This window comes from Hyaena hyaena, unplaced genomic scaffold (genome assembly GCF_003009895.1).
Source record: "Hyaena hyaena isolate Hyena2069 unplaced genomic scaffold, ASM300989v1 scaffold_1041, whole genome shotgun sequence".
Taxonomy (NCBI): domain Eukaryota; kingdom Metazoa; phylum Chordata; class Mammalia; order Carnivora; family Hyaenidae; genus Hyaena; species Hyaena hyaena.
In genome coordinates, this window is record NW_024081677.1 from 289630 (window position 1) to 305021 (window position 15392).

Here is a 15392-nt window from a genome sequence, read left to right on the forward strand (position 1 = left end):
GTATTTTACACTACAGACACTACAAATTAGGGCTGTGTGTGTCTGTGTGTGTGCTGTTTCTTAACATGTACAAGGTGCTTTACCTTGTTCATCATGAATACCACTCTCTCCCTATCATTTCCCTTCCTCGCTTTCTTCCTCCCTCCTTCTCTCCCTTCCCATCTTTATTAAATAGTTCTTCTTAGTCTATAGTGCCCAGTCCTCTTCCCCTAAAGAACAGCACAGAGCTACCCTGAGATGTCTGAAACATTTCATAAAACCTCCTGCTTCGAAATGCTTTCTCTTCTCCAGATTAGAAATATGGATTTTTAGAAGTCTTACACTAGTTTTAAAATCTTTAATCTGTTAATCTCTAGCACACCTATTTTATAGTCTCTTGCTCAACCTTTATGAATAAGGAGGTGAACTTGTTACAAAGACTCATTTTCATACTGCTAGTGTCAAGCAAACCAAATCATTCCAAGTCATCCCACCAACTTCCTGGATCTTCGGAAGTATAATCCAGCACCTGAATAATTAACTGGGCACTTTCTTCCACTTCTGTCTCAAGAAATTCAGACTCTGTTCTCAGAACTAAAACTACTATGTGTGTCGCGTTCTTTGGAAAAAGAAAGGATTTTGGTTTAAGTTGAAGTGTTGGCTCCATTTTGCTTCCATGAGTTAAAAAAATAATACAAAATACATATCAACTGACTGAAAGATCAAGAGAACCTTACCTCGAAATATACATGAGGTGGAACCAGTGAGTTAAAAAGCTTTTTTTTCCCTCCCAATGCCTTGCCAAACACATTGACATTTTAGATTAAAATATAGAAAAATAAATGAATTTCATTATAAAACACATTTGGATTTCCACAAATTCCTTACCAATTCAGGAGTATGCACTGTTCTATATAGAAGAAATGATGATGATCCCTTTACTAGCACTTTCTGAGAAACTTTACTGTTGATCTCTTCCTGAAGACAAGATTTGACTAGAAGATTGATAATCAATAAAAAAAAAAAAACTCTTTGGAAATCAGCTCTTACACAAAATCTCTTTAACAGGAAGCCCATTTAATTATGCCAAAAAAATCAACAAGGGTTTCTTGCTGTCATTGATTGGATGGTTGTTTGACTATTATCATTAGCAGTTTCCCCACTAAAAGTTCTGCCCCCTTAGCCAGGTAAAAAGTGCAACTTATGACTTCCAGATGCAAACCACAGTTATCAGCCTCACATTTCGACTGAAAATTTGTTTGGCTTCTTTGTGAAGTTCCCTAGGGGTAAGGTTAAAAGTAGAAACAATAGGGGAGTGAGAAATAAAGGGAGAGCATTTCAAACCACAGATTACAAACAGAGAACAGAATCACAGAACAACAGCACAACAGTGGACTTTCAGACAAAATGGCAAGACAGATGTACCAGACGAGACACATGCTAGACGGCTGTGCCGAGGAAAGCAAACACAAGAACAAAACCATACAGAGATGTCGTGAGAGCAGCTCTTGGGCCGCTGTGACCCAATGGAAATAATAAAAATGAGAACCCATGAAATTATAACTACAAAAGAAAGTTACCCCCACAATTCATACACTGGACTTGCTGGGTTAGCCTGGATGTGTCACTTGGATGAAACACAAGATGGCATCATTACAGCCATGCATTGGTGATGAAGGCCATGGTTAGTTGATTAGCTACAGAACTGTCACTGCATGCCACACAATGATCCTGGGCTTGTCCAGAAATAAAAGATACAACAAATATTCTACATCTGCAATAAAATTCTTTTTATGCCATCTGAAATTTGTGGATAGGGGTGTGTTTCTCGGTTGCATCTGGATGTCTGTCTTTCCTTTTCTTTCTTTCTTTTTTATTTTTTTTTCTGGCGCATCTGTCTTCCTTTCAATTAATTACATTGTCATAAGGGGTGGGTGGGGGTAGTAAAGGCAAGTGGTCTGTGCAAATATGGGGAAAAATGAAAAGGGAAAAGGAAGGAAATTAAAAGGAAAATATATATATAGGAAGAAGAAGAGGAAAACACAGTGTTTCATTCTTTTGTACACAACTTTCTTGGATTTGCTGGGGTTTGTTTTGTTTTGAACATTAGTATAAATATTGGAGGGATATGCTGAAGGGGGAGAAATTAGACATTAGGATGGCAAGAAAAGATTTTGTTGCCTTGTTTGTTTTGTATATCTATATATCTCTCAGTATTTTAAAAATAATGATTATAATTACTAATAAAAAAATATAGCAATGAGTTTAACAGAGCCATAATGACCAAAATACCAAATATGAATCAAAACAAAATAAAGTAAATTGAACCACCAAAAATTCATGCGGCACAAGATGAAGTGAAACGGCAGAAAATGTTTTTCAAATATATACAATGTATATATCTATTTATATATATACACAGGAATGTGCATATATGGATAGATATATCTGTATAATTTTTTCTCTCCACCTGTCCCAAGGATAACTGAATTATGGAATCATCACTGTAATTATGTTACAAAAGAAAGTAAAACCCAAAGAAAAGTTCACATGCTTTGTTTGCCAAGTTAAAACAGTATCATGCATGTCTATGTTGGCTGATGTAAAGATGATGGTGTGAATTTCTGTGTAAACACATGACTGATGGCAGGGACTGTTGTTAATCTCTGTTTACATTAGTCTAATATCACTTATACTGTGTCTACATATATATGGAGGGATAGGTCCTATACATTTAGTATGCACACATATTATATATAAATATATATATACACACAGTATATATACTGGGACTTATGGGAGAAAAAATACAGAACAAAAAAGGAAAAAAAATCCTCATAAAAAACTTTCTTTAGAAACCCAATCCCTCTTTATTAATTTGGAGGAAAGTTCAGGGGGGAGGGTTGCTTAATGATTTCATCAAGCTCACTTGTTATCAACTACATCAACTACTTGCATTGGCGTTTGAAGTCAGGAAGTTCACATGAGTTTGTCTTGAAACACTCCCTTCACCATGCCCATCCTTACCCTACTACCTAATAAGCTCTGGGCCCACACCATACTGTACATGTGTTTAAAGGGAAGTTTATTACTCAACTGTACTAATTTTCCAATCATAGTGAATCTGAAATTCTGTGCCCCCAAACTAAGATACAAAAGAATGATCTTTGAGCTTAAATGATTCTGTCACTGGTTTGTGCCATCTTTGATGATTTTTCTTGCCTACCCTTAGATGGGGTATGCTATTGCTGAATTAGCGACCTCTCCTTTGAGTTCTGATAATATTCTAGGAATTTCCATTCATTGTCCACATGGTTTCTTCCCTTTCTTTCCCTTCTTTCTTTTTATTCCCTTTATTTTTGTATCTGTCTTCCCTAATAGACTATGAACTTCTAGAGGTATTTGTCTTATTTTTGTTTTTCTATCAACTATTCCAGTGCCTACACATAGCAGTCACTAAAAGTTACCATACAAATGATTTCCAAAACTTTCCAATGGAAATGTGTATACTTACACATTGATCTCATTGATTCCCCTCCCATCTCAACATACCACAAAATCTTGAATGATGGAGATAAATAGAATTCTTTTTTATTTTTATCATTCTTGTTATTAGAATTATCATTTTTGTTATGAAAACCATGATAATGGTCAATCCATAAGCCGCATACTTTCTGTACATCATGTCTAAGCTATCAATTGCCTAATTGCCTACCAGTCAATTAGTAGACTTTCCTATACTTATATTTCTTTTCTTACCCCTTACTTACCTTATCAAAGTAATTTATCATCAAGGATTTAAAGGGCACTTTTTAAAACCCATTATTTGCTCTCCAAAAGCTTAAAAATTTGTTGGGTTGGAGTACATTTATAAAAGAGTGATACAATTCATCACTGAGCAAGTTACTGAGTGAAGACAGAAACTATACCATTAAATTGGGAACATTATGTGCTCATCAACATACTTGATTAATTTACATATCTGTGGAGGGAACTAAAAAATTAGTAGAATTTAGCCACCGTCTAAATATGTAAGTAACTGTTTGCTTTTGTATATATGAGACATGTATTATAACTCAAATGTAAAAATGATTAATGTCTACATCTAACAGTGATTAATTAAATTAATACAATTTACATCTATTTACATTCTTCTTAACAAAAATAAAACATCTGTGAGATTACTTCCATTATCCTTTTATTCAAAGTGTTTTAAAGTGGACTTGACTTTCAAAGTGGATTCTGGACATTTTGACACTCAAACATTCCTCTGGCATTTTATTTAAGCATTTACTATACTACTATACACTTGATATTTATTTCATTTTAGAAAAAATTTTCCATATGGCAACTCATGATTTGTAAATAGAATTATTTTGTCATTAGTCAATTTTTCTATGTGGAACAATATTTCTAAAATTAGGTAAAAATCTAAATAAAATGTACAAGTTGATAATTCTTCAAGCTTGCTGAAAACACTAATGACAAAATATATTTCTATAAACACATAAGATTACAACTATCATATTTAAGGCTGATGATCAGCACATTCAGTGTTTTTAATCTATAGATTCTGAAAAATAAGGCTCTATTTCTTCTTATCCTTCTAGTCTAAAATTTTTATTGTCTTAACATTACAGCTGCAGCTTCCATGGTGTTCCAATAAATAAAAACCTAAGGATTTGGTGAACTTTTAACAATTCAGTGCCAGATTGTCATATTATAAATACTGAGGCATCTCAAACTGATTAAGAACCCAGTTCCACCTGGAGAACATAAATAAGGCTACACTCTTGGTGCTTTGCCAAACTTAAATCTCACCCATCCTAGGTTGAATATTAGAGTGTGACTAAGAGGAACAAAGTAGCAATAACACTAAATGCAAATGTGAGGGCTGTAGATTTGAGGAGTAAAAACATATCTGAGAACCACTCTGGGAACAGTAATTATTTTGTGATCTCAAATTACTGCCAATAGTTTAAACATCTCCCTCAATCCAACCATTAAGAAAGTTGTTTAGCACAGGCCTACTGATAGATGGATGTGCTTCATCTTTACTTGCTTTTACTGTCTGCCCTCTGCTGGAAGTATACTGTCCCTTGAGATTTGATCAAAGGACACTTCACAGAAGTGGAGGCAAAAACCCTGGTTATCTGACAACTAGAAAAATGTATCCCTTTGTAATGGCCGAGTAAATCAATACAGTTGCTAACTGTTGCCATGCCCACTTCTCAGGTGTAAAAGGCATTTGTTTTTATTTAATTTTTTCTCTGCTCTGTGACCCCTGCCCCAGGACTTTAGAATACAGAAACCATAAATAATATATACAATTCAGAAAGTTGGTAATTTTGAATTATACAAACGCTAACCCAACAATACAGTGTTTTGATAATATTTCTATTTCTAAAGATGGAGAGAGTAGGATACGAGTGGGAAAGGGAGAGAAAATATTTTTCCATTTGGGAAATGACTGTCATCAATTTCTCCATATTTCAGAATTGATTCCCATACTTTAAATCACAAATGTGAATTGACTAAAGATCCGAAGTGTAATTTGATGCCCATATTATTAATATTAATTATCAAAAATCCCATTTTCTAGTTCTCATCTGAATCCTCTCCAGCTTCTCTACTTCGTTGTTGTTGCTGGTTCCAAAGAGGTGAGAACAATGAGATATGAATTCACAGCACAATTTAATATCAACAGAAGTGTGCTTGGAAAGGAAAGGGTTTGTATGCAAAGACACAAGTCTGAAATATTAAATACACACCGACTTCCTTTGTGGGGAACATTAACCCACGTGCACAAATTAGGAAAGTTAAAACCCTGACCCTCAATTTTAAGTACTGAAATAGCTATTCAAATATTCTCTTCAATATTTTCATTTAATGCAGATACCTTCTATATGATTTTATAAAGTTTAGTACCAGGATTCTCCCAGAGAGAGTTGTGACACCGAGGCTTTCCTTTCCAGGAGGCAACTTTATTCGAGCCAGCATGGCTCAGTTGGGTTCTTACGGAAGAACTAAGCCCCAAACACCATGTGGTGTAGTTTTTTATATATTCCAATCCTTTGTCTCCCATATATGGTAACATACAAACATGCAGTGTGATTAAGTGGTCTCCTGTTACAGGGTCCTGAGGGATATCACATAAGCTTACAGCCAGATTGCCTAGAGGTTTTTGGTTTTTTTCCTTCACATTCCTTAGGGAGGGACCCTACCACAGTTTCAATGCTGGTTTCTCAAAGTAAATGTTCCGAAAATGTAATTTTACCTGTGATTTGTTATAAAAAGTAGAAAATTCTTTTCTTTCTTTCTTTTTTTTTTTAAGAAATGTGGATTTTGTTAGGGTGATATTTATTTTCATGCAATCATGTATTTTAAATAATTCAGCAGGTTTTATCTGACTCTTTTAAGGGAAGATGAAGTTAGAGGTAAGAAAAATCTCCAATTTTAATGTAAGATATGAGGTATTTTGAGGGTCACACAAATTCAGTCAAATACTAACTGAGCTTTCACTCTCTGCCTTGCTCTAAAAGTTCAGGGGTTTTTTGTTTCTTTGTATTCTACTCATTCCATACAGAGAAAATTTGAAACCCATTAGATTCAAAGGATTCTAGACAATCATCAGGCAAAGTCCAAAAAATATTTAAGTGATCCCTACAGATGATATAACTAAGCTATACACATGAGGGTGATCCCTAAGTGCCAAAGTGAGAAAGGCAATTGCTTACGTCTGACTAAAAACCAGAAGCTTTAAAATCCATTTTGATTTAAAGATTAAATATAAAAATAATTTCTTTTAAAATTTGATGCCCCCATGAAAAGAAAAGTTGTTGAATAGAGCAAATACTAAACTATGCAAATCTATAAAAAATAAGAACTTCTAGAGAACCTAAATAATCAGGAAAGATTCAGTAAAAGTTAAATGTCTTGTAACTGAGACAGCTAGAAAATCCTCAACTTGCTCACATAATGAGAGAAGACAAGGTAACTATTAAGTAAGATAAAACAAGGCCTGGGTAATTAACCAAATTGAGTGTATTTCCATCAAACATCAGGCCTGGACAAGAGTCCAATTTGAGAAACTGAGGCAATGAAATAGAATGTTCGGACCCAGAATTTTAATCTCAATATTCACACAGAATCTCAGACTAATCATATATGCCAAAGGGATCTAAATATTGCCATTATTATCTCTTGTTGCATGGGCAATGGAAGATTTCTCTTTAGGCAGGGCAAAACCTAGCCCCCAAAACAACTGGCTTCCATTTTTCTGATTTTTAACCCACACTGTTTCGGGAAGATGTGATGTCTATGGAGATATTTTTCATGGAATGCAGAGGACGGCTTTGTATCACTATGCGTGTAGCCTTCATCAGTGTTAATCAGGCCTCCAGGGTAAAAATCTCTGCATCAGTAGGAATATCTATCTCCAAGTATTAGATATGCCTCTGACATATTTCCCTGTATATCTGAATCACTTATCAGGAATACTTCATGGAGTAAATAAATTTAGAAAGAAGAAACACTCCTTCTTCAAATGTGATGAGTTGAATAATCCCAGGCAGAGTGGGATCAATATTAGTTTCTTAGAGCTACATGTTAGCTCCTTCAGGGTAAACACTCTGTCACCTAATTTATTTATATGTCCCCTCCTACATCCCCTTGCAGCACACAATAGACTGTTTTAAAAACAGCTTTTATCTCCCACCTGCCCCATGTAATTATATTACCAAGAAATGCTGGCATTGAATTTCTGTCCTCTACTTTTGAATCAGATGAAACACCTGTGCAGCCACTAAAAAAGCAAATGGACTTAGTTTGGGGCCATTCAAGTTTGGGCCTGTGCAAGTACAATACCAAATGGCAATATACACCCACAACCTGGGGAACTGTAGAACTCATGAATCAGATCTGGACACGCCCTCTGTTTTGTTATGGAGGTTGCTGTGGAGATGACTAAGTGTGAGAGGCAGGGAAGTAGCAGCTGAAGAAAGGGGTAATATTTTGGAATGGTCAAGCCTTAATTTTTATAAGAAGACTTAAAATTTAAAGATGTGATCAACATTGTTACATATATACAGATATCACTGCTATGTAACCAAGAAAACCAGAGAAAGGATAAAAAGAAAAATCCAAATTAAAGTCCAGATATCTTAAACTATTGGTCATGAAATCAGGTAATTTAACATGTTTCTTGGGAAAAATGTTATATTCATATCTGGATTCCTAAGATGTGGCACGAGCCTAACACCCACAGTTAACTAAAAAAATACTTGCTGAACTGAATTATTTTGGAGAGGTAATGTAGGTAGCACAACTCCTAATTCTGTTTTCCAACGGTTCATTTATGAAAATTATTAGAACAGGAGGGCCTCAACTCTAGAGATACACTGTATTTTGCACTAGCACTCAGAAATATTTATTGAATGAATGAATGGATGAATTAATGAGTGAATAAAAACTTGGTGTCGAAGTTCTGGTTAGCCTGGATGAATCTAACCTCCAATGTTATTAAAGCCTCATGTAGTACACTATTTTCTAATAATCTGGAAAAAAGTCTGTCCACCAGGCCACAAGTTGCTTTCCTTCTACACAACTGAGCTCCCAAAGACACAGGTCACACTCCAAAATGGAAAGGTCCTACCTATTATTATGTCCTTAGGTAATGCTAAAAATAGGAACCCACAGAACTTCCTGGATTCAAAGCCACTTGCAAGACACCACTCAGTCTTTCAACAAAATCTGAGAAAATGTAAATCATCTTGGGGTAAGAACTGGAAGGTTTTTTCTTTTGTTATATTATTCTTTTTCCACAAACCTTGAATTTCTCCAGAATTAGCAAAAGAAAATGTTTAATGGCTCACCTCTTTTTTTAAAGAAAAGAAGAAATAAATAAAGCAATCCAAAGAATCAACTAGAATATCTATTTATTTCTCTTAGCCTTTGCAGAAATAAGATCCTGACCCAACTCCAGCTTTTAATTCTATTAAACATACACAGAAATTCGATGATATCTGTTCTCTATTATATATATAATAGATATATATTATATATATCTATATATCTATTATATATATATAAATGTTTAACTTATAGCAAGTCTCAAAACAGATGACTTGGAAAAATTGGTAGGAAATAATCAGGGCCTGCAGTTGCCTGCTGGACATTATATCATATATAGCTCGCTATAAAGAAAGACCATAAAAAGATCAAAATGTATCTGGGTGCAAATGGGGAACACACTGAAGCATCAAGTTTCCAACTTTCAACTTCAGCACAGTAGATACATTTTGAAGCATCTCAGCCATTGACATGGCACGGCTCAGTACTAATTTTGTATTTTCTATGCTATAATACTGCACAATTTCTCTAAACGCACAATGAACAAAATTAGTATAAATATAATGCCATGTCAGCTGCTGCTGAAATCCCATGGAAGATTTTTTTTTTTTTTTTTTTTTTTAGTTGTTGTTTGGTTTTGGTTTCTGGTTTTATTTTGTTTGCCATGCAGACTCAGGACAATTCATGAGATTTAAATTATCTTTCTAGTGCCACTTTGGGTTCATGGTGTTTTGATGGTATTTCAGTACAGACACATTCATGACCCCACACCCTGTCAATTTCATAACTGCCAGTGGCTGCTGTACCTTTCTTGTTAATCTGGGAGTCTGATTGCCCAACTTAGGTGATACACCATGGTTTTTTCTTTAGTTATCAGGAAACGACTTTAAATTTCCCTGGGATCTTATCTGCTCCTTCCATGGGATTTGATGCTTTTGATTGTATCTTAATATTTATATATGTATGCTTATACATATATAGATATAGGAAATACACACATTAACACACTATAATATATATATAAAACACATGTATATTCACATATATGTATGTATTGTTTTTTGCAAATGTAAAAATAAAGCAAGCAAAACAAGACTGACCTAACCTACCTGTACTCGGCTCACATTCAACGAAGTCTTCGTCATCGCTTGAACATTCAGCAGATGAAACAAGGTCATCTGATGTTGGCTGTGCACGTCAAAGGAAAAATAATGGGGCAGGAGGAAGAGAGAGGAGAGAGAGAGAGAGATAAGGAAACCAATGAACAAAAGCATCAAAGACTTATCGCTATGCCTTCTTGCCTTCCATCATTATGACCGTTTCTCTTCTCTAGAGAGGGCATGCTGTAGGATAGAGGATTTTAAACTCTTGTGTGTCTGTGAATGGTTATGGGGTCAGACAACCTGTATGGGTTTTATGAGAAGCTGAATGACTCAGAGTGGTTCCAGGAGGTTCAAGACTATCCTATCCCCATAAGTAACATGGTACAGCCTAACTCTGTCCTGACTGTAATCTCAATGTTGAGAATCCAAAGGGCAGGAGAAGGGCAATGATGCAAATGGTGGACAATACAAGAGTGCAAGCCAGCACAGAAAGGCACTGAGAGTTTTGAGACGGTTTCAATGCATATGGTGTGTGGTCTCAAGTGTATGATTTGGTGGTTGTGAATCTATAGGCTGGCATAATTAATGAACGCTGTGGAATGCAGTCTGTTCAGAAACAGTATAATGGCTTTTCTCGCTAGCAGCGATCTCTTCATGTAATTGCTGCAATTAGCTGAATTAGTAATGTAGGCCAGCAGAGAAATACCACATGACAGCCTCTGGACACAGGTAGCACTGTTTCTGACGACAGCAGAAAAAATCTAGTTGCCACGATAGTAATTCAACTTGAGACACTTTCTTTTTTCTATAGGATCCTACAGAAACTCCCCAATGCCAGGGAATGTGCTGCAAGAAATACATAAAACTGTACATATGGGTGGTAAGAAGGGCCTTTGCGATACAGGAGACAAGAAGACTATTTTCTGTACCTGGTACATATTGCATGCACAATAAATACTATTGAATAATTAATCTACAGATCTTATGGCCTACTATGTGTGTAAGATACTCAATATATAGTAGTTGTTCAATAAATGCTCATTTCTTTCCCTTCTTGATATTAATAATATTAACTGACTTGCTGATTTTATTATTCCCAGTGCAATGAAGTCTGAATCCACATTAGAGAGGAAAAGCAATTACAAGCCAGATGCTGAGCTAGACATGTGTATATATTTATTATAGTTGTTATTAATTGATTAGATACAATTCTCACAACAATCCTTTGGGACAAATATAATTATTATACTTTTAAGGAGAACTGAAGTTCAGAGAGGACACATGGCTAGTAAGAAACAGTGAGGATTTGAACAGATACAGCTTAGTCGAAGTCTGCACTTGCGGCTCACATAGGCTTCTTTTACATCTCTTCTTACATGTTAATTACGGACTAAACTATGTCCTCCAAAATTAATACCTTGCTGTTTTAAGCCCCCCAGTAACTCGGAATATGACCACTATTTGTTGATAGAGTCTGTGTTAAAATAAGATTAGGGCAAGCCAAATCAAATATGACCAGGGTCCTTAACAAAACGATGAAATTAGGACACAGACAGGCACAGAGGGATGACTGTGTGAAGCCACAGGGAGAAGCAGCCATCTGTAAGCCAAGGAAAGAGTTCTCAGAAAAAAACAACAACCTGCTGACACCCTGACCTTGAACTTCCAGCTCCCACGACTGTGAGAATATAAATTTATGTTGTTTAAGCTACTCAGTCTGTGCTTTGTTATGGCAGTCCTAGCGAAGAAAGGAACATGACAACCCACATGCTTTGTATTTCCAGATAACATCCTTTTTGATACACACACTAAGCACAGAATTACTGGGCACAAGGAATAGCAGAAAAACCACACTAGGTAATTGATTTCACTTAATTGACAGTGGTAGAGAGGTGCCTTAAACTATGTTATTGATCTTTATTCTACATTTGACAGGGGGATACTTCAACCCCTGCTCCTCCTTCAAGTTAATAGAAAAAGAATTTTCAAACATACCTTTTTTTTTTTTCAATTAGACACTACTGAAGTGTGCATTTCACTTCCAGCAAATCGAAACTGGCAGTTGTGTTCTAGAGCCACCATTATTTGTATTAGAGAAATGGTGAGCACACCTCCTTGGAGTTTCTTGCTAGGCTTGGGCCCTGTGCAGATCCACTTTCAGTTATTTAGGGAAGGGAAGTGGTAAGGGAATACATGTTAACTTTGCAAATGTAGAAGGCAATCATAAGAGGCAATCAGCATTTTTGGAAGGGTAAAAATCATTCTTTGATAGTTCTAAAGCATGAGTTGTCCATGGAGGGAAGACCTCCCTCAAGGACGCAAAAATTGTTTTGGGTGTGTAGGGTGCATGGATCTTAGGTGTTAAAATGGCTTCTGACCTGTCAAAAGCCTACAGTACTTAAACAAATATACGGTATATCTGTGGTATTAAAGTTTTATGGGAGAAAGGCAATTAGGAAAAAACAAGATTGTCTAAAAAATTCCTTAGAGGATGGTAGTAAAAAAGATGTCTAGAATACATTTCAAAAGTATAATCAATTGGAAATTAATTGTTGATGACTTCATTATTAGGACCTTGCAGAATGGCCTGTATATGGCATAACTAGCTTAGGTTCCTACTATTGAGTGCAGACTAGTGAGTTAAATGAAAATCTAGTGAACTCATCTCAAGAACTGAAAGCCAGGCAATAAAATTTTAAAAAGTCACTGAGAAATGTAATAACTCCATTATGCAATGCATAACTCCAATAGAAACCAAAAAAGGCATTAGTGAAACATTAGTGGAAACTTTCAACAATTCTAAGAAAGTTATATTCATTTTGATTAACCAAAGATATGATAGAGTTTCTTTTCAGGAAAAGTACTAGACTCTGAGGTTGAATGATATTTACTATTTTCCTCTCAGCTTCCCCCTGCCTCCTCTAATTCGACACAAGTTCTCCCCCACCACCATGTTTTGGGTGACACTGTCCCTAGCACTCTCTTTCCCTATCTCCACCTCCACCTGTGTCCCCCAAATGGGGTTCAACCACCCCTGTAGAACACACACATATGCTCTTCCACATTTTCATTCCCTTTCTCCCCAGTAAACTGAAGCTGTGTCCCACTTCCCAGATATTTGACTTCTGCTGATCTTTTATATGAATATGGATGAATATAATATTCTTCCGGAAACAGAAGTACATTTTTCCAGTAGCTCCTGTTAATGATGGCTAGACTTCAAGGAGGGTCCACGACAGGCAGTCTAGCAGACCACGGAATGAGCAGGACTGACTCTTCACAGAGCATAGCTGTGACTCTCAGCTCCAACACTTATGGTCAGTGACCAGGGGTTGAGTTACTTCCCTTCTTCAAACTTCAATTTTCCCATCTATAAATTGGGATAGAGTGTCTTGTTATCAATTTAAGTCTAATGTTAAAAGTGAAGCTCTATTCCTGGCATATGGCATAAGCTCAGTAAGTATAAGCAGGGTGCCTGGGTGGTTCAGTTGGTTAAGTGTCTGACTCTTGATTTTGGCTCAGCTTATGATCTCATTGTTATGAGATCGAGCCCCGTGTCAGATTGTGCTGACAGCAGAGTCTGCTTGGGACTCTCTTCTTCTCTCTATCTGCCCTTCCCCTGCATGTGTGTGCACACTCTCTCTCAAAATAAATAAACTTTAAAATAAATAAATAAATAAATGTTAGCTAAAACTAAGTCAATCAATCAATCAATCAATCAACAGCAATGCGAAGCCTAGTTGCCATTCCTAGTTTAAAGTTTCCATCCACCTATGCATTTCTATCTTCAACGATTCATCCCCTTTAGAACTGTTCTTCATTGCTGATAATTCATTATTTCCACTTTCATTCGTCGCCTCTCGTTGCATCTGTCATGAAGAGTGATAAAGAAAAATACACTCATAGAGATGCCAGGATAGCTTAAAAATCACTGGAAGATAATCTGTTTCCCATGGCTCTGGGTCCAGACAATCTGTGTGGGTTTTATGTGAATCCAGCCCCTTCCTTTCTGTCCCTCAGACCTCATCATCACCAATTACAGTCCCTGCCAATGAAATTCCCAAAGCCATTACAAACATCTCAATCCCCTCATTGCCCAATGCAGTAACCAATGTTTGCCTGGAGAAACTGGCATCCAACACTACCACGCCTGCCACAGAACACTGTGGTTTCAGAAATACTTGCTCTGCCAGGGGCAACAAGCTTTGATTTGCAAAGGACTCAGGATTTAGAACACTATATTTAGGGATTAAAAAAATTTTTTTTACTATTCCTATCCCTGACATATAAAAAAATCTCCAAATTACAAACCAAAGCTTTTGGATGATACATACTTAGAATCACATTCTAAAGTAATGACAATTTGATTCAAAATTACTCTTGGGAAAACCCAAGGTTTTCTTTTAGTAGCTCTTTAATTTTCTTGTCTATGCCTTTCCCTACGTATAAGTAAATGCAAGGTCTAACTCTGGACTTTAGGGAAAAAGGCACAAGGTTTTTGTGCCTTTTTTTTTTTTGACTATTGGGTTCACAAGGCTGGTGAATTATATTTCACTATTGCAGACACACACAGACTCAGGATATAATTATTATGAGTAGAATGGAACTATGGAATTTTGTTTTTAAATAAAATACATTAGCCCTAGTTTGTGTGTGTGTTTTCCTAAAATCATAATCATTTTTCATAATTACTCATAATTCCTTAGAAGAAAGAAAAGTCAGTACTCTTTAGAAGAAAAAGATATTTGAACTTTCTAGAATCATGCCTATTAATAACATTTACCACTTATTAAATATTTGCTATACTCAGATGTCAGCTAAGAGGTTAACACATATTAATACTTTTAGTACTCATAATAACCAAGGGGGTGGACATTTGTAGTGACATCTGCTATTTTTAACTGCCCACCACCCATGCTCCTTCAGGGAACAGTATTGCTTTAGCAAGTTCTTTCATTTGTATAGTTATGCTGGGAATGTTTATCAGGGGCCTTCTATGTCATCCTCATATTTTTTCCTCACAATGATTGCTTAAAACTCTCATAATTCCCAATGCCTGAGCTTAAGGTATTGACATATTATGGTTCCTGCATGTCAAATGTCCACATTATCTGTAAGTCTCTCAAGAAAGAACACAAGATCTGTGACCACTTCCAAGCCAAATAGTTTGATAGTAGATGGACTACCAGATCCACCGTCTATGCTATATGACTAGATCATCAAGGTGCTTTGTTCATCTTTCATCCATTCACTTCTTACTGTACTAAATATTTACTGAAAGCACTGTAGCTGTTATGAGGGGTAAAGTGATAGATAAACGGCAGTTCTTCTGCTCTGGGAAGTCAGTCTCTGAAGGGGGGACCAAGTAGACAGGCAAAGTTGACAGGGTAAACTGAATGCCTTGACAAGAGTAAACATAAGGTGCTGAGGGAGCAAACGGCAGGGCAGCAGAGATGGCTC

The 15392-nt window shown here is 36.1% G+C and overlaps 1 protein-coding gene across 1 annotated transcript in view; it reads right to left on the bottom strand.

The window, feature by feature from the left end:
- The window catches only part of LOC120223810 (neurexin-3-beta), a 361175-nt gene that overhangs the window by 43376 nt on the left and 302407 nt on the right, over nt 1-15392 (bottom strand). The window contains exon 5 of the mRNA XM_039222035.1: nt 9939-10017. Within this exon, the coding sequence (XP_039077966.1) occupies nt 9939-10017 (79 nt within the window). The remainder of the gene's footprint in view (nt 1-9938; nt 10018-15392) is intronic.